General features: G+C 49.9%; 1 protein-coding gene across 4 annotated transcripts in view; it reads right to left on the bottom strand.

Annotated features, from left to right (window-relative positions):
• The window catches only part of PIP5K1C (phosphatidylinositol-4-phosphate 5-kinase type 1 gamma), a 52,425-nt gene that overhangs the window by 13,191 nt on the left and 16,798 nt on the right, over nt 1–22,436 (bottom strand). For all 4 annotated transcript variants that reach the window (XM_059489676.1, XM_059489677.1, XM_059489678.1 and 1 more), the window contains exons 2-11: nt 13,777–13,808; nt 10,931–11,017; nt 10,503–10,633; nt 9,802–9,919; nt 7,614–7,766; nt 4,799–5,098; nt 4,093–4,298; nt 2,543–2,626; nt 1,989–2,037; nt 969–1,053 (exon numbers count right to left, since the gene is read on the bottom strand). In XM_059489676.1, coding sequence (XP_059345659.1) covers nt 969–1,053; nt 1,989–2,037; nt 2,543–2,626; nt 4,093–4,298; nt 4,799–5,098; nt 7,614–7,766; nt 9,802–9,919; nt 10,503–10,633; nt 10,931–11,017; nt 13,777–13,808 — 1,245 coding nt within the window. The remainder of the gene's footprint in view (nt 1–968; nt 1,054–1,988; nt 2,038–2,542; nt 2,627–4,092; nt 4,299–4,798; nt 5,099–7,613; nt 7,767–9,801; nt 9,920–10,502; nt 10,634–10,930; nt 11,018–13,776; nt 13,809–22,436) is intronic.

Below are 22,436 nucleotides of genomic sequence, written 5' to 3'. Positions count from 1 at the left end.
TCTGTCTAACATAGGTGATAGGTATTGGAAAATTATTTTAAATAAACTACTAAAAAATTATTGTAAATAAATTACTAAAAAAGTAGTTTTTAGTATAGAAAGCCAACACCACCCCAAGGGCAGTCAGTGTGCCAGTCTGCTGGACAGACCTCTGCAGGTCAGAGAAAGAATGAAATAGATAAGAGAAAATAAACAACCTTGAGAACCAGAGAAAAAGGAATCTCGACTTCTTCTTTGGTCATGGGGCTGGGAAAAAAGATTCTTTAATACCTCGGGAGCCATTTCTACCACAGAAAACCCAAGAGTCAAAGCACCACCACCAGCTACTGTCACACCAAAGGTGTTTTTCCCTTCACAAGGAGAGGCTCTGCCCTCACACACATCCCTTCAGGGCTGAACCCAGGTCAGGTGCAGGGACTGGGTGGGAGCCTGAGCAGACCAAGGCAAGCTGTGACAATCTGAGGGCTCTGCAGTTCTTAGCTTTGCTCTGTATCGTGGAATGTTTTGGGTTAGAAGGGACCTTAAAAATGCATTTCCTTCCACCCCCTCCATGGGCAGGGACATGGGCACTAGAGCAGGTTGCTGCAAGCCCTGTCCAACCTGGCCTTGGACACTCCCAGGGATCCAGGGGCAGCCACAGCTGCTCTGGGCACCCTGTGCCAGGCCTCACTCTCATATTTCCTAACTTCTCATCTAACCCTAACAGCTCAAAACAATTGCCCCTTGCCTGTCACTATCTACCTGTATAAAAAAAATCCTTCCCCCTCCTTTTTCTAAGCCCTCTTTAAGCACTGGAAGGGGCTCTAAAGTCTCCTAAGAGCCTTCTCCAGGCTGTACACCCCCAGCTCTCACAGCTGTACCACACTGGAAAACCCTGCTCAGGCTCCAGCCCAGACTCCTCATGAGTCTGCAGCAGCAAGGCCAAGGTAAAACCTCAGAGCACAGCAGCCCCTGAACTTGGTACTTACAGGAATTCTTTCGAAACACCGTGTTGGTCATGAATTTGAAGAATCTCTCTGCATAAAAGCTGGGTCTGTGTACTGACACCGTGTCCTACAACAGCAAGAAACAATTGTTTAATTTTAAAATGATCCCTCAAGGCAGAATTTCTGTAACAACCAACACAGTCTTTTTTATTCTAACATTTAGCACTGACAGAGCCTTAAAATGGAAAGGCTTAACTGAAACACTCTAATTAATGCTATAAATAACCCTGAAGCATTGCCTCTGATTGCATTTGATTATATTCTTGCTGTGATTTTATAATGGATTTTGGTGATTTTATTCCATTGTAGGCTTCCTGGATTTTTTTTAAACACTGGCCTGATTGCATACATGAAATTTCTTCTGGCTTTGCTGGCTGCCATTCCAATCAAACCTGGATACTTTTGTATGTCACACAGACACCCAAATTCAGCCAAGGGTCTCCATACATTTCAAATGTTCTTGTTTAAAACAGTAAAACTGAAGCTCTTTCTGTTTCTGATGTTTGACTGCACTTTCATGACTTGGCATCTCCACATTTCCTTTGTCCCTTTAAGGGAAGCCAGGAAATTAAAGGCTGAAAAATGCTTTCCACATCCAAGGTTCTTTCAGAAACACACACCTGGCTGCTGCAGGAATGAAGCCAGCAAGGAAACATGGAAAGGGATTTGCTGGCAGAGAGCTTGCTGAGGTGGGAACAGCCAGTCACCAGAGAGAACAGCCCAGGGCTCTGACAGCCCAGGAACACACACACTGTGTGTGCTCCTGGTGTCATGGGAGACAGAGCAGGGGAGGAAAGCTGTGATCACAACAGCTCAACGTGTGAGGAGCTGGATTGAGCAAGGAAACCTGGCTGGGAATTAGTGGCACCACCCTGCTGGGCAGGAATGAGGGGCAAGAACTGCTCCTTTCATCAGCTGCAGCTGTGCCAGATCAGGGTCCATAAAAAGACACCAAGTATCCTGTGAGGCTTGGACAACTCCTGCCTCTGCACAGGCACTCACCCCATCGTGGACAAGGGCCTTCCAGGTGTGCTCTAACTTCTTGATGAACCTAATTCCAAGGAGAAGTGGAGAGCAAAATAAAGATCCAGATTCAGGCATGCACTCTGTACCAAGCCCCCTGTCATACCCTACAGGGGAGATCCCTGAGCTGTCAATGTCACCAGGACTGAGCTTTCTCCAGCATCTCCCCCAGGAGGTGAGGACTGCCTGGGAACCACAGGGAAGGAGGAGCTGGGCAGGAAGAGGTACACCTTACACCCCTGGAGATATGCTTCCCACACTGAGGTGGGAAACGACTTCTTTATGAGCAGCTCATCATCCTGGACAAAGGGCTGAGTGTCCCCAGCTGTTCTAAGGACATGATGGAAGCCCATGGCCAGCTTGGGACAGCTATATCTACTCATCCTCACAGTCTCCAGGAGAGAACATGCCCCCTGCTTTCATTTGGTACTAAAAGAGATGTTATCAGCCACAAAAGACACACTGTGTGGTGGTTTCTGTCCTCACCAAATATCAATTTAATGCAAGCCAACCCACAGTGCCAGGTTACCCACCTGTATGACTGCAGGATATCGATGATTCCCACGTGCAGCAGGAGACGCTCTCCTTTGCCGTTCACTGCTGGGATCCCTCCCATCCTGCAGGTGAAGCAGAAGCTCAGCAGGTGCAGCCTCAGCCAGGGCACCTCTAACACCCAGCTCTGGGAAGGGCAACAGCAGCCGTGCTAAGGGGCTCTGGTGGTGTCAGACATGGTGGAAAACCTGAGTGCTCACTTTGGGCACAGCCATGGGAGTGACCTGGCCTGAGCCAGGTGTCCCAGGGTCACTGCCTGCATGGCCACACATCACTGTCCTGACAGCACCTGTGCTGTGTGGCACAGCTCTGCCTGGGCCAGAAAGCACCATGGAGCTTTCTCCTGCCTGCTTTATTCTGGGGATCAGGTTATTTATGGGTCAGTGAGAGCTGTCTGCCATTAGGGCAGTAAATCCTTCAGGACAAAGGATTCCAGTCCTGTCCACACTAATGCCATCCTGCCAAAGTGCAGCAAACATAGGCACCAGCACACAACCAAAGCACAGGAGTGTCAGATACTCCTTCAGGCAGCCACTGCAATTATTGATGCTGCCTGAAGGACTGGAAACACCACAGTATTATTTCAGCTCTCAGGATTGACCCTCCATCAAACCCACAGCAGCTGGTTTGAGACAGCAGCAAGCAGCAAACTCCACCATTCCTTGGCCCAAGAGCCAGACAGAATCCCAGGTCAAGCACAGCACAGGCTTAGGGCCATCCCCAGCCTCCAGCTCCAGCAGTGACCCAGCACCTGGCTACACTGCTGTCTGCTAACCCCACTGGGATGGCCTCAGGGAACTGCCAGGGATTCCAGAGGTGGGAGTGATGGAGAACTCCAGGCTCCTAGGGACAGACTGATCCCGATTCTGCTCCAGTATCTGGGTGCTGAGTGAGAACTGTCTCCTCCCCAGGGAATGGGTGGGTATTTAGAGGCTGTTACACAAGTTGACAATCTACAGCCTGCCCAAGATGAGACACTGCTGTGAGGCCAGACCCTTACAGAACTATATCCCACCCCGGCTCCCCTCTTTCCCACCACAATGGCAGCACTACCAAAACCCCAGGAGAGCTGCTCCCTTGAAGCTCCTGTGTGTGGTGTCACATTTTAGTTAAATGGTGTGCTCTGTCTCACCCCTTGAAAATGTGGGGTTTATTCCAAGCCTGTGATCCTCCCCTGCAGTATCAGGGATCTGTAATCCCAAATTTGATTCCTTGCCCACCTTGAATCTCCCTTTGAAGCTGTGGGGGGTGATGAGAAGTCTCTCTTGGCCCCTTTTCCCCCAGGCTCTCCCTCTCTCCCCCTCCCTTCCCCTCAGAAACCCTGCTGCTCCCAGGGGTGGGACCCCCAATAAACCCCCAGCTAATCAGCACCCCCAGAAGCCGTGTGGGGTCTCCTTGCCTGCCTGCTGCTACCAGGGAACATCCAGCTTAGGGAGCCCCCAAAGGAACAGCAACACCTGTGGGCCTCCTGAGGGATTTCCCCCTCCAGCCTCCCCTCCCAGCAGCAGGAGGGAGCCCAGGTTTCACCCACGTGTCATCGGTGTCGATGGCCTCGCCGCGGGCAGCCCCTCCCTGGATGGACTCCATGGCTGTGGAGTACAGGGCCTTCTGCCCCACGGGGCGCTTCTCGTCCGACGTGCTGTGGGCTCCCTCCGACAGCTGCTCCCTCTCGTGCTGGTCTATGTTGTGAACCCCAAGCAGCAGGCTATAGTCCATGATTTTAAAGCTTTCCAATACCTACAGGTTAATATTGAGTTCAAGAACAAAGAGAAAATATCAAGACAGCAGCAGAAATACAGACCTTGTAGCATGGAATCAAAGCAATCAAAGCAAAGCATCCCACCCACATCCCCACTAACAACTCATTTGACAGAGCCTGGAAGTTTCTGAACCAACAGTGACGTCTGGGCTTGACTGCAGAGTTTGGCCATTCCACAATCACAGCAAAGGCCTGAAGACTTGCAAACAACACCACTGTATCTGCTGCACTGTGATAGGGAAAATGCTCCAGCAAAGCAGCTCCAAGGGGAGCATCTGCCAAAGTGTGATGCACCAGGCAAAGGAACACAGCCTCAGTCCTCAGAGGCTGCCATGGCTTGGCTTTCAGGGAAAAGTGTAGGAGAAAAGACTGATCCTACTCTGGGCTCATTAGCAAGGTTCTCAACCAGGAATTGCTTGTCCTCATGCTCAAGAGCCACACAGTTCCTCACCCTGTCCCTAAGCTGCCCCCTCCTTACCAGACAGTCTCGCTGCAACGTCTTCACCAAAGCACTGAAGGTGTCTGCATCCAGCATGAGGCCCTCAGGCATGTCTTGGATGAAGTCCAGATCCTTGTACGTAGGGCTGGACTTTTCTTTTTCCTTCTTGGACGCCCGGCGTTTGTAGGTTGAACCCTTGAGGTCGAACTTGAGGTGCATTTTCACCACTCGGGGCAGGATGTTGTTCATCACCACCACGCGGATGTTTTTGCCCCCGGACTGCACACAGTACAGTCCATAAAACTTGGGCAGCAGAGTCCGGGGGTTCTGGTTCAGATTCTGCAGCAAGGGTGCAAAGAAGCACAGAGAAAAGGTCATTTGAGCAGAAAATTCCTGCTGTGTTCACCACAAAGCATGCCAACAGCTGGGCTAGGGATTCTTTGCTGAGAGGTTTGCTGAACTTAACAGGAGCTCAGTGGATGCATCTGACAAAGTCCTGCATTTCAGTGGCTTTAGGACCTGCAAACACAGGGACTGAGATGTTCAGCACTCTCTGGGCAAATAACCAAGTCCGGAAATCCCCTGCTTTCCCCAAGTACGGCAGCTAAAAAAAGGAAACCAAACTGGGAGAGAAATAAACACAATAAGTGGGAACTTCAAGCTTAAAAATAACAGCTCTCTTTATCTCTCCACCAGTATCAGAATCAAGAGCTGTTCTCCAGCCCAGAATAAACCATGGACAGGGTTATTTTTTAAACAAAACAACATAAATGTTTTTCTCCTGTTGCAGAGTTGCTTTATAAAGCAGTCAACCAGAAAGCACGGATATCCTGTTCTGCTGTCATCTCCTTTTTTTAGGCAACAGAATAATTAGGAATGACATGACAGGCAGGATTTGCTTGTTCAGCTTTGGGCACATTTGGGAAGGAAACAGAACTTCTCTGCACGCTGTGGCAGGAAAGACAGACCTGACAGGTTCTGACAGACTGCAGAAACGTGATTGTATTAAAATTTCATTCCCCTCAGCTCACCCACCTGGGCACAGCAGTGAGCCCTCTTGGAGAGTGCCAAAAGAAATGGAGGCAGGTAAATGGAAACAGCCTTAAAGTAACTCAGCATGAAACCACCCTGCTTCCTTTCCCTGACTCCTTTGACACAGGTGGTTTCCCAGGAGCAGCAGGGTGATCTGGGGTAGCACCACAGAACCCATAGACAGTGGAAAGCTGCAACAGGTCACTCAGAACTCTGCATCAGACAGGTAAGTTCAGTTTAATTCACTGACTGATGATGGCAGGATTAACAGTGCAACTCCATTCCCACTCAAAACCCCACACCTGATTTACCACACACATTAGGCAACAGGCAGTGCTTTCCAAGAAAACGCATCCTGTCCAGGAATGTGAGTGCCACCTGCAAAAGCAAGTGATTCACAGAATCTCAGGATGGTTTGGGTTGGAAGGGACTGTAAAGACCATTTGGTTTCACCTGTGCCATGGGCAGGGACACCTTCCATTGTCCCAGGGTGCTCCAAGCCCTGTCCAACCTGGCCTGGAACACTCTCAGGGATTGCTACTCTGAGCAACCTGTGCCAGGGCATCCTCACCTTCAGGGAACAATTTCTTCCTGGGCTGGCTGTCACTCACACACAGACATCCCATAACCTGCCTCTCTTGGGTAAATTTTCCATGGTAAATATTGAGTGAGGAAAGGATTTTCACAGTACCAGTGTAGGATCACATAACCCCACTGCACCAGGCACACAGATGGGGCAGCAGCATTGCTCCTCATCCCCTTCTCCTTGGCATCTTCACAACAAACCAATCCCTGGTCATTTTAACTGAATGTCAAGAGTCCTCCTCCATAAATCTGGAATTTCCAGCACAGTTGTGCAGAGAGAACAGCTCCTGGTTTTTACACCAGAACAACAGGTTTGGGTCCAATTTACTTGACCCAATGCAAGTCTCTGGGTCTCAATATCCTGCACTGCCAGACTGATATGCAAAGCTGGCTGGTACCTTGGACCCTCCAGCTTGGAATTGCTGCCAGTGGGAGTCAGGACAATCCTCAGAGTAATGGTCAAACAGCAGGAATGGGAGAGATTCAGGGACAGCAGTGCTTTCCCCACAAAACCAGGGTGGTTGCATTATTGCCTGGAGAAAAGGAGGCTCAGGGGGGACCTTTTGCTCTCCACAAGTCCCTGACAGGAGGGTGCAGCCAGGTGGGGCTCAGGTTCTGTTCTCAAGCAACAAGGGACAGGATGAGAGGAAACAGCCTCAAGTTGTGCCAGGGGAGGTTTGGGTTGGATATTAGGGGAAATTTCTTCATGGAAAGGGTTGTAAAGGGTTAGAACAAGCTGTCCAGGGCAGTGGTGGAGTCACCATTCCTGAAAGCATTCAAATAATGTGTGGCTGTGGCACTTGTAGACAAGGTTTAGTGGTGACCATCATGGTGCTGAGCTGAAGGTTGGACCTAATGATCTTTGTGGTCTTTTCCAAACTTAAGAGTTTTACTATTCTATGACTGCAATCAGCAGCCATCCCCAAATGCAGGCTGGGGCAGATGCACACTGCCAAGTGAAAAAGGAATGAACTAGCTCTGGGAAAAGGGCACTCAGAAGCACACATCTGGGAAGCCATTTTGAGGCCAGAACATGCCCCCAAACTACAGCACAATTATCTGCCTCATGTTTACCCACAGAGTTTGCAAATAATCAGTAGGATTTGTGCTTCTGGGACTGGCTTCATAACATGTTGTTAACACTGTCCCTGGCATGGGGGCAGGTGGAGGACATGCCCTGTGAGATGCTCTGCCATGACAAAGCTGAGCTGGCTCCGAGCTGCTGGGTGATACACACCATGTAGTATCCAGGAAGGAGCTTCTGCAGGAATTCAGCTTCCTTGTGCATCACAGTTTTGATGATGAATTCGTCGTCGCTGGTGACGTAGAAGAGGGAGCCGCTGGCGCCGGGGTTGGACAGCTCGATCAGAGGCTCGTTGCACAACGAATACTGGCCAGAAAAAGAAAACAAGGTGATGCTTCATCCCCCATTTACTGCAGATTTGAGTTCTATGCCCTCAAGGGCCTTCCCCATCATGTCATCTCCCTGGGAGATTAAGGGGTAGCAAAGCTCAAGTGAGAACTATTTTCATTATAGGTTTGGTCTGAGCAACCAAACTGATGGACAATTTATAATTAGAGACTAAGATTACAGTTCAGAGCATCCCAACTGCTCAGTATCCAACTAATCATCTGCTTTCAGGAACATCCAGCCTTCATAATGACATCTTATCTGTTCCCATTGTGCCTGCACGCACGTATCACATTCAGGCTCTTTGAGCAGAGCCCAGCACAGGCTGATGGGCACAGAGGATTCCAGGAGACACCACAGCCTGCTCAGGAAGCCAGATATCACTGTGCTGGAGGGAACACAACACACTGGCTGTTCTCAGCAGTCTCCCCTGGCCTTGTGCTCCCCTGTTCTCTGTAAAAGTCAGTGCCAGATTCACAGAATCACAGAATGGTTTGGGCTGGAAATGACCTTAAAGCTCATCTCACTTCATACATGGGCAAGGACACTTCCACTACACTAGGTTGCTCCAGGCTCCATCCAACCTGGCTGTATTTTTACAGCCACAACTCACTCCATCAATCCTGCTAAAAACACATTACAGATCTTATCATCTTATCCCAGGTGTGCAATGAAAAGGGACAAGCCTTGCTCAAGCACAGCAAAGAGTTCTGCACTGAGATCTGAAGTGGGAGAGCACATCTGCTCATCAGGACACAAATAGGTCCTCAAATAAGGACTTGCCCAGCAGCAGAGGAAAAAACAGAGAAAGCAAGGCAGGCAGATGTACATTTTAGCTCAGTGCCCACCCAGACACTGCAGGGGTCAGGTGGGTTCAGGGCAGGATCACAGAACTGCTCAGTAAGAGGTGAAATGGGGAGAGGGAGGTGATCAGAACAATAAATTAAATGCTCATCATTATGTAATGAAAACAGCTTTCAGCTCTGCACAGATTAACAACCCCAGACCTGATCAAGCTAATCATCTCATGCATAATTAAAGGCATTTGCTGCTGTGGCAGGCAAGAGACAGTCAGGAGAAGCAGAAACAACAAATCAGAGCCATGACCTTTGCAACTGAGGCAAACTCCTTGCCTGTCCTCAGCTCTGAACACTCATGCATGAGGCAGCACTGCCTTGGCTGGCACTGGAGGGGATCACTGTTACCCCCCACCAGGCCCTGGCACAGGCTTGTTTCACTGGGAGGTCCTCAGCTGTGACCACCCCTACCTACAGGTGAAGTCACACAAAAAGGGCTGCTCCAAAAGGGGAGGATGTGCTCTCATGGATGTGTTTCCTTCCCCAGTTCACAAAGAACAGGACGTCACACAAAGGCAAGGGCCCAAACTCAATCACAGGACACTCAAAACCCCAACAGCTTGTACTCCAAGGTATTTGAAAACCAGCCTTTCCAGCTCTGAGGAGCTTTTGAAGCACAAGAACAAGCTGTAGTTTATTGTGTCTTTTTAAGATGATTAAAATAACTACTCTCACATAGCTCTCCAGTGAGTACACAAGAAAAAATTCCCATCTTTGTCCTTAGAGTTGCAGGGGACATTACAGGGTTGCACCCAGCAGCACACAACTCCTTTAGCTTGTAAACACAGTAAGTTATTGTTACCACAAGGAGCAGAGAGGGAAGCCCATTGCAGGGCTTACACAGCTCACATTGTGTGCAGGGCATGGCCTCCCTCCAGTATAGGCTGGCAGCTGCCATCCAGCAAACTTAGACTTGGAATCATGGAATGTTTTGGGATGGAAAGGATCTTAAACCCATCTCATTCCACCCCCTGCCATGGGCAGGCACACCTTCCACTACAACAGGTTGCTCCAACCCCATCCAACCTGTCCTGGAACGCTCCCAGGGATGGGGCAGCCACAGCTGCTCTGGGCAACCTGTGCCAGGGCCTCACCACCCTCATGGTAAAGGTAAACAAAGGAGGACAAGACAGCAAAATTTAAAAATATCTCCATACCAAATAATCATCTGGACGAATCCCAAAGAGCTCCCGGAAGTAGCGGAAAGCCACGGGGGCGTAGGTCTTGAACCTGAAGTCGGCGAAGTGGTGAGCTGGGGTGAGGTTACTGCCCTCGCTGCACAGAACACACACATGGCACAGCCTGTTAGCACCCACACACAAGGACAGGCACACCAAAGCTTCAGATGCAGCGAGCCTTGCAAAAAGACATCTTTGGAACAAGCACCACCACCTTTCTTCTGTGGTAGGAAAACAGGTTTCAAACTATCTGCCAAAATCTATTTCCAGAGATTAAAGGAACAACCACTTGCCAAGCAGAATATATTTACACAGAGAACATAATTTTTATGAGCTTTGTTTATTCACAGTTAGAGAGCTCCCAGAAGGAGTTGCTTCCATACAAAACACAGCATAATTTTGTGGAAGAAATGCTAGATGGACAGCTAGGAAGACAAGCATGTAGTAAGGGTAACAAACTGGAGTGCACAGTACTGCATCCTTCACTGTGCTTCCCTGCAGGCCAGTGCACTGCAGACTCCAACACTTCCCACTGTTCTGTTTGTGTATCACAGAGCAGATTTAAAACATTCAGAGCATGCAACTCTGATCTAAAGACAGATGGAAGCTCTCTTGAAAAATCAGTGAGAGGAAAAGAAAATAACTAATTCATGCATTTATTTTTTCTCATTCTCCTTTACCTTGGGAAAAAAATGCTCTCCACCACGTAGAAGTCCTGCATCAGGACATCCCTCTCTGGCTTGGAGCTCAGATTTCCCACAGTATATCCAATCCCCAGCTGGATGGCCCCCTTCAGAGTGGATGAGGTGGTCTGGCAAAAGGAAAAGAGCAGTCAGTGAGCATTTCATAGCAGATAAATCACAGTAACATCCCCTGCATTACAACACAGTCATGTCTGTGACTTTTGTGGGGTCATCTCAGGCACCACATGCTGCTAACCAAGTTTATCCAGCTGCTGAAGAGATCAATTAGGGCTTTAGATTAATAACTACTGGGCCAGAACTTCTCTCAGCCTGTCACCCACTTGGGTGCCATCCCCCACTCCCCAAACCCAAACCTTTTTGTAGGCGGTTTAGTGGGTGCCATCCCTCACTCCCCAAACCCAAACCTTTTTGTAGGTGGTTTCCCCAGAAGCATCCACACTTCGATGACCAATCCTCTTTCCTTGGCCTGGCTGTCCTGGCAGTGAGGGGCCCTGCAAGGAGAGCACAGGGACAGTCAGGGCACAGGCTGAGCTGCCACCAAGCACATACAGAGCAGCACACACACTCCCACACTGTACTGCACACAGGGCTCATGGTGAACACCCTGCAGATGCCAACAGGTGAAAGTGAAGCTCTTTGAATTATATTTCCTCCCCTGAAGATGAGTTAGAATAGCAACACTCCACGTGACACCCCCACTGCTCACTGCAGAGCCCTCAGCGAAAACACCGAGCTCAGAAAAGATTCAACTGCCAAGATTCCCCTGGTGCTTGACTGCAGTTCCCATTGAGTTAAAACAGTGATGTATTAAATCAAACAGCCACAGAGACTTATTCTTAAAATCCCACGCCCTCAGGTGTCACACTGACACCTCGGGTTTTGCTGGAGAGATCAGAGCCAGCTGATGGGGACAGCCCAGCCCCTCTCACACTGAGATAATCCATTTAAGCAAGATCTCATCTGTTTACAATTCCAAGGCTGAGCCCACACAGGGTGAGCCACAGGAATGTCTCTTCCACAAGTTTTGAAGTTTACAGAAATGCTACAGACTGCCAGCACTTCAGGGTGACAACAAACCTGCTCCTGTGTCCCCTTCTCCTCTCCTGCCTCTGAGTCTGCCTAGGCCTTTCTTTGCCAACCCAGAAGGCAGCAGGTTGTGGCTGCTCTTTAACAGCCTGGTGTAAGCAGGTGTTGGAAGTTCCCTGCAGCTCCTTTTGCAGCCCTAGGGACTCTCTACTCCACCACCAATCACCACTGCACCCCACCCAAGCTCTCTGCCAGCTGACCCCCCCATGGATCCTGGAGCCCACCAGACTGCTAGAAATGCTGTTAGAGACCAGCGCCATTTTGGGGTTTGCTACATTGCAGAACAGCTCTGGATGTTCCTTTGAACAACACACAGAGAGATCCAAGGTCACTTCCCAAGTGACACTGTTCCATCCCTGTCCCTCTTGAGTGCTGCACAGACCCAGCTCCAAACCAACTGCTCCAGCAGACAATGGATAATTTTGCTCAGACTAAGAAGTTCTTTGTACTTTAGCTTTTGATCAAGAGCTTGCAGTTATTTCTGGTCAATCTGCTCATACTTCTCATACTAAGGGGCAGACTGAGCTCTCCTTCAAAAATCCCATTTCCTACCCTATTTTATTGGCAGGGCCAGCCTTGCTTCTGAGCACTCCTCCTCCAGCAGCTGTGAGCAGCGGCACAGCTCAGCCTCTCCTTCCACCAACCCCTTGGATCTTTCTCCATGCAAGCCCCAGCTGTGCTGTCCTGCCTTGCCAATGGCTCCCCATCATCTTCCCAGTGTGATGAGCAGACACAGGCAGGGGCTGCCATCCTAGGAACTGCAGTGACAAAAGTCTCTTCCAGTCTCCTGCTCTGCCTGTGGCTGTTTCCAGGGCAAGAAAAAGTGGCCCTGTTTGTGCATTGAATGATGCAACCACAGCAGCTGAGCTTCCCACTACACACATTCCTGTGCAGGTACAAAAGAATCAAGTGTCACATGGCAGGCAATTTTCTGGGAAGGTTTTGCTGTTCATGTATACAAATGCTCATCATCACAGGTGAAAATGGGATGGGGGATATAAAGAAATTTGATCAAACAAAAATCATTTGAACATGATGCCCTAAACCATGAGTGTGGGTTTCAGGGAACAGCTTTCAGCACAGAGCCTCCTACTAGATTCCCTGCTGCCAACTGTGAAGAGTTTTGCTCCAGAAGGTAACAGTGACTCAGAACCTGTGACCTGGAATATCTACAAGAGAAGATGAGTCCCTGGAGATGTTCCCCTGTCTTAGGGCTTCACAAATCACAGCCTCCCCAACTCACTCCCAGTGGGTAAGTGTGGGAATAAGAAAAATAGAAACTTCCACAGACATGGAAAGGTTTGATTTGCAGCCTTGGGAGAAGCTGGGATTGATGTAAAAATACAATACACAAACATCAGGCAGAAAAAACATAAACTTATGTTTCTATAGCTGTAAGTAAGAATATTCCTTAAGTAAGTGAGAAACTGTACTGGGTAAGATAGTGAAGGGTTTATAATGTAGGGGTGTGGTTGTATAGAGTAAGCTAAGAGTTTAGAAGTTATAACAGAGGCATATGTGTATATGTGTGATAATAGCCCATTGGATAAATGTATCCACAGTGCAGCAGAGGTAAGTAAAGGTGATAGGTTAGAAAAGCAAAATAAACCCTGTGACAACTGTCTATTGGTTTAAAAAGTTATATATTGTCTTGGAACAAAGAGCTTGTGACTACTTTGAGCTGTGGCTGACTGCCTGCTCCTCTAAAATCTCACAGCCTCTGAGACTGATGTTCATCTGAGCAATAAATTGTTCTTAGACAGAAAATTGTCCCATTCCTTCATTAAAAGCAGTGACAATGACAGGTAAGACCCACCACAGAGGCCTGGGGATGCCCAATGCATGCACTCTCCAGTGCCCACCTCCAGGTGCTGGTGTGGGAGAGGTGCCCTCCGCCACTGATGCAGAGGCATCATGGATCACACAGCCAAACCTGGCACAATCCCCCCACATCCCTTCTGTGGCTGCAGTGATGTAATGAAGGGGCCCCAGAGACCTGCCACTTATTTTATTTCTCCCAAATAACAGACACAGATTTTGTAGTAATCTTGTAAATACTTTGAAATGCACTTTTGCTCAGAAAAGGCAGGCAGAAGAGTTTCCTAGAGCTCTGTGTTCTCATTTCTCAACACAGGACTGTCAAACCCAGCTTTACGCATCTCACCTCAGTGATGGGTGTCTTCTTTGGGCCCAGACCTGCAGACAAAAGGGAAGAGAATCAGGAGAAGTAGGGACATCCAATAAAAACCCCCAACCCAAGCACCAAAACTCTCAGAAAACAGCTCAAAGCTTTGTCTTTTCAAGTACAGCAGCCAGTCCTTAGAGCAGCTGGTTTTACTCAGTTTTCAGCTTCACCAGTTCAGGAATCTGATGGTACAGGAGTCACACGAACAATTTCATATTCAGAAGCACAAAAATGCACATTTTTTCCCAGCAACAGCATTTCCTAGAGGCTTCAGCAGAGAGGTCTTGCAAATCTCTGCTGCCCCATTAAGCAATGGGTCCATACTACACTGAAGAGCTGGATCCACACAGAAACCCAGAGAGACACTCCTGAAGCTGTATTCCAGCCACTCAGAAGACACTTGACAAACTGTATTGATAATTGAATATATTTATAGAATCCTACGTCCAAATATATCACACAAATGAATGCATCATTTATCTTTATTGCTGCCTCGGGAGAAGCCACTGCTACTCCATTACAGCCAACGGTGGAAATCAGGGTTTTGCCTTAAGCCTTTAGGTACAAAATCAGAGCTGGAAACACAGGCCCAAACCCTCTGACATGAGGCCATCTCCCATTTCCTAGCCTGAGTTTGTTTTTCTGAGTTTTTCAGACAGCAGGGAGCACAGGCTCCTGTGTGGAAGGTGGGACCGTGAGATCCAGCCCAGCTGGCTCCTGAGAGCAACGATGAAGGATCAAGAGCTGCTGGAGAGGAGCTCCCCACAGCACCCCAGCACCTCTGTGTGCACAGAGCAGCTCTCATGGGGGAGTCTCCTGCACAGAACACAAACTCAGGGCACAGCTTTAAGGCCTTACTTCCACATGTGAGTCTGCCACTCCCTGTCCCTGTGCTACAGTGTTCCTACAGGCACAGATCCCTAGGAGCCCATAATCCTTCAGAAAGGGCTTAAATTTGTAAAAGACCATTGAGTGCAGTTTTGAGCTCATCTACATTCAGATTAGGGGGTGGTCTTCCCCGGGAGGGCGTGGATGTCCTCTGTCCCTCCTGGCTGGAGAGCAGGAAAAGCCCAAGAGCCCCCAACCCAATTCTGCTGCTTCAGCATCTCCCCCGTTTGGTGAAGGAAGAACTTTGAGGGTTTACCCATGGTACCTATTCAAACCCCTCAAAGAGAAGCAGGGATGCTGCTCCAGGGCTTGTTTCAGAAGGAGCCTGAGCAAGAACCTGGGCATCAGAACCTGAAGGGGCTCCAGGAGAGCTGGAAAGGGACTTTGGACAAGGGCCTGGAGGGACAGAACAAGGGGAAATGGCTTCCTATTGTCAGAGGGCAGGGTTAGATGGGATACTGCAAAAAAATTATCCCCTGCGAGGATGGTGAGGCACTGGCACAGGGTGCCCAGCACAGCTGGGGCTGCCCCTGGATCCCTGGCAGTGCCCAAGGCCAGGCTGGACAGAGCTTGGAGCACCCTGGTCTATAGGAAGGTGTCCCTGCCATGGCCGGGGGTAGTACAAGATGAGCTGTAAGGTCCCTTCCAACCCAAAACATCCCAAGATTCCATGATAATGGGATGACAACACCAGGGAAGTGTGTGACTCAGTCACGTTTTGGAAAATATTTCAGATTCCGGAAAGCAAATAAACAACAAACCCAACAAAAACCCTTGGTGATCACAGGGGGGATGAAGCTGCTCTGACTCAGAAGTGCTGCAGGTGTCTCACCATCCTGATCTCCACAAACTGGGCAGTCCCTCACGTGGAACAGGTCTTGTCAGGTGGCATTTGGAGCTGTCTGCAGAGCACCGCTGGGGCTGCAGCCCGGCCTGGGGGCAGAGCCAGGGTGGCATGGGAAGAGTCACTTCTTGTTACTCTCCTTTAAACAGTGCCCACCTCCTGCCTCAGGAACAGCCACTGAAATGCCACTCCCTGTGGTGCACAATCCCACTGCAAAGGGGCAGAGAGCAGTGAGCAGAGTGGGACCCCAGAGGGGCAGAGCAGCTCCCCTCGGGCACACACTCAGGCTGGGCCCTCAGTGAGGGGTGTCCCTGACACAGGTGGGTGACACACACCACAAGGGACACCCTGTCACTCCTCCAGCTCTCAGACTGCAGCACCACATGGCTCAGGACCACTGTGAGCTCAAACCGTGCTGAAAAATTCCTTCTTTGGCCTAAGCCAACACAATTTTGTGATCACTGAGCAAAACACCCTGCAATGGCCTGGGGAGCAGGAAATACAGCTCTGAGTGAGCATTTGGCTAATGAACTTCCAGGGCACAAGCTGAAGCAGCACTTCCAGAACATGGGGGAACCCAGAAGAGCTAATGCTGCCCCAGAATGAGCACTGGAAATCCCTGGGAGCACAGCACTGGTGAGAGCCCGGGGCCAGGGGAACGTGCTCTCCCTGCATGGCTGCCACTGCTCTCCTGCTGCACTAAGCTCATTTCTGCACTTTGTCACAATTCCAGAACAGGAGATTATCTTTAATTTTGTGATAATTACCACAAGCCACTTTCATTCCCAGCTTTTAAGTGTCTGCTGCTGTACATGTACCAAATGTGGAATCAATACCAACCATCCACACAAAGGAAAGGTGTTGGAGGGAAGGAACCACAGATCTCAGGGAGGAATGACGCCTGACGTGGGCAAGAGCAACCCCAGCAAAACTTCCCTCTGCCCCCACCACTAATAAAAAATAATCAGCTTTATAAAATCAACTTGTCTAGTCAGAAAATGTAAAAATCATCCCCTGGCTCCTCTGTGCATGGCACATGGCTGTGCTCGCTCAAACAAGCTGACAGATGGTCTGGCAAAATCTGATTTAACTCCAGCTCCAGGGGTTATTGAGCCACGAGGCAGCGCTGGGGCTGGCGGGAGTGCTGCTGTGGAAGTTTCGACACTTAACGAGCTAATTGAAATAATTCTGATCCGATTTGGGGTGGCTTACAGCCGTGCTCAGAAATGGGATGAGAGGCTTTTGGAGGGAAACCCTGAGATGAAACCCCAACTTTCTGCATCCAGTCTGTGCCTGGGCTCTGCCAGGCACTTCATGCACGCTTGACCTGCTGCCTTCAGTTCTGTTCTCATCTGTGCAGGGCTTCCAGTGACCCTGTCCCAGGGCTTGAGCTTCTGTGCAGCCTCTGAAATGAACACTTCAGTTGTGGCATTCAGCAATTCCGATCTCAGACTTAACCTGTGTTTTTTCCATATTCACAGTCACATTGGACATCTCCACCACTGAGCTGATGCCCTGGCAGGACAGGCAGGAATTTCCTCCTGGAAAGCCTCTGCACAGGAAAGGGCTCAAGTTTCAGCTCTACCAGCCAGAGGAGCAAACCTCCACAAGGTAAGGGTGGGGAGGCCCTGGCACAGGGTGCCCAGAGCAGCTGGGGCTGCCCCTGGATCCCTGGAAGTGTTCCGGGCCAGGCTGGATGAGGCTTGGAGCAAACTGGGATAGTGGAAGGTGTCCCTTCCACTCCCTGCAAACCAGCTGAGACAGGCTGACTTGCCAAAACCCTTCACCATCAAAACAGGCATTAGAGGCTTCTGTCCACTGGAAAGAAATTCCTTAAAAGGTTTACAAAAATCCAGCAGAAGCCCAATTTAAGACCACAGAATATCCCAGTGGGATCCTGGAATATCCTCAGTGGGAAGGCACCCACAAGGACCATTGAGCCCAGCCCCTGTCCCTGCACAGCCACCCCAACAGCCCCACCCTGAGCACCCCTGGGAGCTCCTGGAGCTCTGGCAGCCTTGGCACCATTCCCTGGGCAGCCTGGGCAGTGCCCACATGATCTAATAACGAAGTTTTCTTTATATACACAGACATATATTTAAAAATTTTAAGTATTTGATGCTTTATGATGCCCTAGAGAAGGCAAAACAAATCTGAATAACCAGTGGATTCCTTTCTCTGATCAGAACTGCTGCTGCATCTTTACTAAAAGCTTCACTTTATTTAAGGGTTTATAAGGACATCCAATGTGACTGGAACTAAAAATACGTGAAAATAGAAATGCTACATAAGCTCCTTGGCTGGAGGCTGCAGCAGCATGACTCTCCCAGAAATCCTGCCCACCAGAGACCTGCAGTTTGCCACTTGCACCCAGCCTGGTCTGGTGGAAGGTGTCCCAGAGGAGTGTGCTCATCTCATTTTTCACTTTCTCCATTGAGAACAAGACAATGTGACACAGCTGAGCAGCCCATGTGGACAATGAGGGGATGTGGAGACTGTAACCAGGACATGATTCCCTGTTCCATCTCACCCCTAACACAGACTTGCTCAGTCAACGCCTTAGAGGCAAAGGCAGGAACAAGAATGCCAAGACAGGAGCTGTGGAAGTTAAAGTCCCTGCACATGTATTGCTATATATACAGGCAGAAAGGATGGAAATTAAACATATCCATCAAAAGAGACCACTGTTACTACCTATAAGAGACTGCTGCTAAAAACAAATTAAAATTAAGGGAGACCGAGGGAAGGTGATTCAGCAAATCATGGAATGGTAAGGGTTGGAAGGGACCTTAAAGTTCATCTTATTCCAGCCCTTGCCATGGGCAGGGGCACCTTCCACTAGACCAGGGTGCTCTGAGCTCCCTCCTTGGACACTTCCAGCAATGGGGCAGCCACAGCTGCTCTGGGCACCCTGTGCCAGGGCCTCAGCACCCTCACAGGGAAGCATTTCTTTGCAATATCCCATCCATCCCTGCCCTCTGACAGGGCATTCCCCCTTGTTCTGTCCCTCCAGGCCCTTCTCCAGAGTCCCTGTCCAGCTCTCTTGTAAGCCAGAAAACACTCCTGAGCTGGGAAGCAGCCCCTGATCCAGAGCAGCAGCCAGCAGAAGCATCAGGCTGTGTCTCAAGGCACAGGTAAAAGCAATCCCTGAATTTTTTCTCACATGCCACACGTGTGGCTCCAGCTCCCAGCACATGGAGCAGCAGCACAGGGCAGTCCTGGGAGGGGAGGGGACACCACAGGGAGCAGGAGCTGGCTGATCCCCCCCAGAGAAGGCAGCTGAGTACAACCTGCCCTTCCCAGGCACCTACTTCTGATCATTAAATATATTTTCTTCCCATAATTCAACACAATTTTATTCAGATGAGAATCATCAAGTGAGGCACAAAATTACATTAAAATGTTGGGGTTTTTCCCCTTATATTTGCCATCTCTTGGTATAAAGAGCTGTAGCTGTTCAGCACCCTGGGTGTGGATCACTGATCCTGGCATTCTGAGAGCTTGGAGAAATAAGACAGAAATAAAGCAACCTGAGATAAATTCTGCTTGTTATGTAGAACCTACACAAAGTTCTACCATCTAAATGTATCTATGTTTCCCTGCAGCATGGCCAGACTGACTGACTTTTGGGATCATCCACACAAAACTGGTGCTGTCAAACCCAGCTGACCCTCTCTACTGCCTGGTTCACCCCATTACTCATCCCAGTGCTCAGGCAAGGCTGGCTCCAACCCTATGGACAAGCACACAGGGGGAGGAGAGGCCTGGCTCTGATGCACCTGCAGCACAGGTAGCTCAACATTCCTCAGGACACTTCAGCCAGCATCCACAGTCCAGCAGCTGTTTGCAGCAGAAATGCTGGCAGCACCAGGCAGTATCCAAACTGGGCTACAGGAGTAGCCAGAGAGAAATAATCCTGTTTAATCCCACCTCAGCCACCCTGACCTCCTCCCTGTCCTCTGCTCCTTCTTGTCACCCACGTGGGCTCCGTGCCTTGTTTGAAGCACACAGGAGCCACCTTCACATGAAACAACATTTGCACACCAGGATCTGCTGCCCCAGCTCCGAGTGCTGCACTCTTCCCATGGCCTTTGTCTTGTTTTCCTCAGCAGAAACGCTGGGGATGGGAACAGCAAGGCTTGTACAAATAAATGGCTTGTACAAACGAAGGGAAAGAGCTTAATGTGCAGGCTGGGCCTCGGGGCACTGCTGTGCTACCTGCTGAGAGCAGTGACACGGCTGACCCCTCCTTTCCACCCCGGGCATGGACATGCTCTTCCATTAAGTGGAGACAGACGGGCACAGGGAGCCCCAGACACCCCCTCATGTTTCTGACCCCAGACTCCAGAAGCTGCTCCCCTGCTGGCTCCTAGGGATCAGCACTGAACCTGGATTTTACAGCCCAGCTCTCCTGATCAAAGCAAACTTCCAGCTTATGGAGCATCAGCACTGCCAGGCACTGCCACAAAAGGATGTTCTGCAGTAAAGGCATCTACCAGCCTGGTTTATTTTTGGGTTTATGCAGAAACTCTTTCTGCCTCAAAAATAAATCCGTTTATCCCAGCTGAAGAGGCAGGGCAGAAGCTGAAGACGCAAGCAGGGAGTTAACACGTCCCTTCCTCACCGTCAGCTGCAGGTGCCAGCACATCCGGGGCGCAGCACCCCGGGTGCAGCCCTCCCCAGGGAGCTGAGCCAGGACATCACCACACGGCAATGTTTCTTTAACAACTCCCTGCAAAAGCACTTACAGCACCAAAGCCCAATTACAGCGAGGAACAAGCAGGACAAGACCAGGGAAATGAAATTCAAAAAGAACTGATTTGTTTTCTTGTTTTGGATCAGCTGCACGTAGAAAAAGGACAATTTTGGAGTGCTGAGCCCAAAGCGTGTGACACAGTGACAAAAAGCACAACAAGAATCTCATCAAAAGCAGCACACAATAGCTGCCACCCAGCAGCGGAACAGGCTGCAGCCGCTCGCCTCAGTAATTATGCAATCCAGGGGGATGTTCGGGCAAACATCTGCTCCATGGGAAAGGTGCAGCCTTATCTGAACACCGTGTTCCTGCTCCCTTCCACACGCTGGCCACAGGAGGATCGTGCAGGGAGGAACACAGGCTCCCAGCACGTCCCCCTGGGCAGTGGGGGCAGGCAGGGGAGGCTCCCAAGGTCGGACACCCAGCAGCAGCCTGGGAATGCCTGGGAATGCCGGCCTCTTCCCTCCTTCTGCCTTCGCTGTTTATTACAACCTGCAAGCCCAATCTGCCTACAGCACTCACGACAAAGCTGGAGCAGGATTAGAGACAGCAAACATGGAGCAGAAGTGTCACCTCTGCAGGACAGAGCCAGTTCTGTGCCTGGGATGACACTCAGGCACAGAGGTGCCACACTCAAACCACGACGCCAATTTAGAGCAGGGCCATAAAAGGCTGGAGGACTTTGAAGCCACATTCCTCACAATCATCCAGAAGAGCCAGGGCAACATTCAGCTGCCCTTACCTTTGTTCAAAGGAAGGATAAGCTTCAAATCCCCTACTAGCAGGTTACAACCCACTGACTCTGCTCACTCCAGCATGTCCTGCCTGCCCAGAGCTGTGGTTTGGCAGCAAGAGGACACAGAACCTCCTGCTGCCTTTCTAGCTGTGTTGTAAAACCACTGGGGACCTGAATGTAGCACATGACCCCAGGCACCCCGGGACTCTATTCTGTGTGTTCAGATGGAGTTTCCAGCTGCCACAAAGTCCCTGAGAGCCACTTCCCAAACCCAGGTCAGAGAAGTACAAGGCAGTGAAGGAATTCACTTCCCTCCTTCATTTTCCAAGCATCTCCCCTGCCTGCAGACTCCTGCTGAGAAGCAGGATCCAGGACCTTTAACATGTCCTACCAACGTGCAGGGAAGGAGGCTCACCTCCATCCTCCAACATGCTGCTCCTCCCAATGCCACTAATAAAGAGGGAGAAGCTTGACCTGACTAATCTGAGGTTACACCCTGCCTGCCACAGCCAGAACAGTTGTTCTGTCCCAAATACCCAGGGTTTCCATCGTTTCCATCGTTCCCCATTGCTTGGGGCTTAGTGTGAGCCCACAGCACCTCCCAGCCAGGTAGGATTAGTGCTGCTGGAGCCTCTGCACCAGCCAGGCTCCTTTTGGAACTTGCTGGCTCTGTGAGGACACCTCAAGGCAGGTGCCAGGCAAAGGACAGGGACTGTGCTCAATCCTAAAATTTCTTATGCTGATAAATAGCACAGGATATTGTTATTGAGAGGACAAACCCCCTTTAACTAGAGCAGGAGGATGCCTTTGCACATCAGCTTGGCTCCCTTTCCAATATTCCTTCTCTGGGTATCCTGCAGAGGATCTCAGCCTGTCTGGGGGAGCACTGGCAATGCAAAGGAATCATTCCAGCAGACACCACAAGAGCTGGACTGCAGGCTGCATGAGACAGTGACAAACTATCCCCCCGACTTTATCTCTCTGCCCTGGCTCCCTCCAGGAGGGCTCCACCAGATAATTCCTAACTTCCACTACTTAAAAATGTCTTCCTCAAAGGAGCCCGAGCCCCTTGCTCACTCACCAGCAGGAATTATTCTAATCTAATTTAGCCTGAGAATACAAGACTGCAACCCATGAAAGATATCCACCATTTTCTGGCACTCTAAAAAAACATGCTGAAGTCCAGTTACTACAGTCAAAGAAGGTAAGGAAATCTATTTGAGGTTTCCCAATAATCACCTGCCACAACACCAGGACACAGAGATGTCACCACAGTCAGCACAGCTTTAAATCTGTGAGATCCCAGCATCCCAAGCAACAGCAGCCCCCAAAGGGAAAACAGCAGTTCTGACTGCAGGCCACCCTTCACAAGACATCCCAAAGGTGCACCCGGATTTTTACCTAGTGGGGCATTT

Source organism: Ammospiza nelsoni, chromosome 27, assembly GCF_027579445.1.
Source record: "Ammospiza nelsoni isolate bAmmNel1 chromosome 27, bAmmNel1.pri, whole genome shotgun sequence".
Classification (NCBI taxonomy): Eukaryota; Metazoa; Chordata; class Aves; order Passeriformes; family Passerellidae; genus Ammospiza; species Ammospiza nelsoni.
This window is presented reverse-complemented; position numbering and strand designations above follow the sequence as displayed.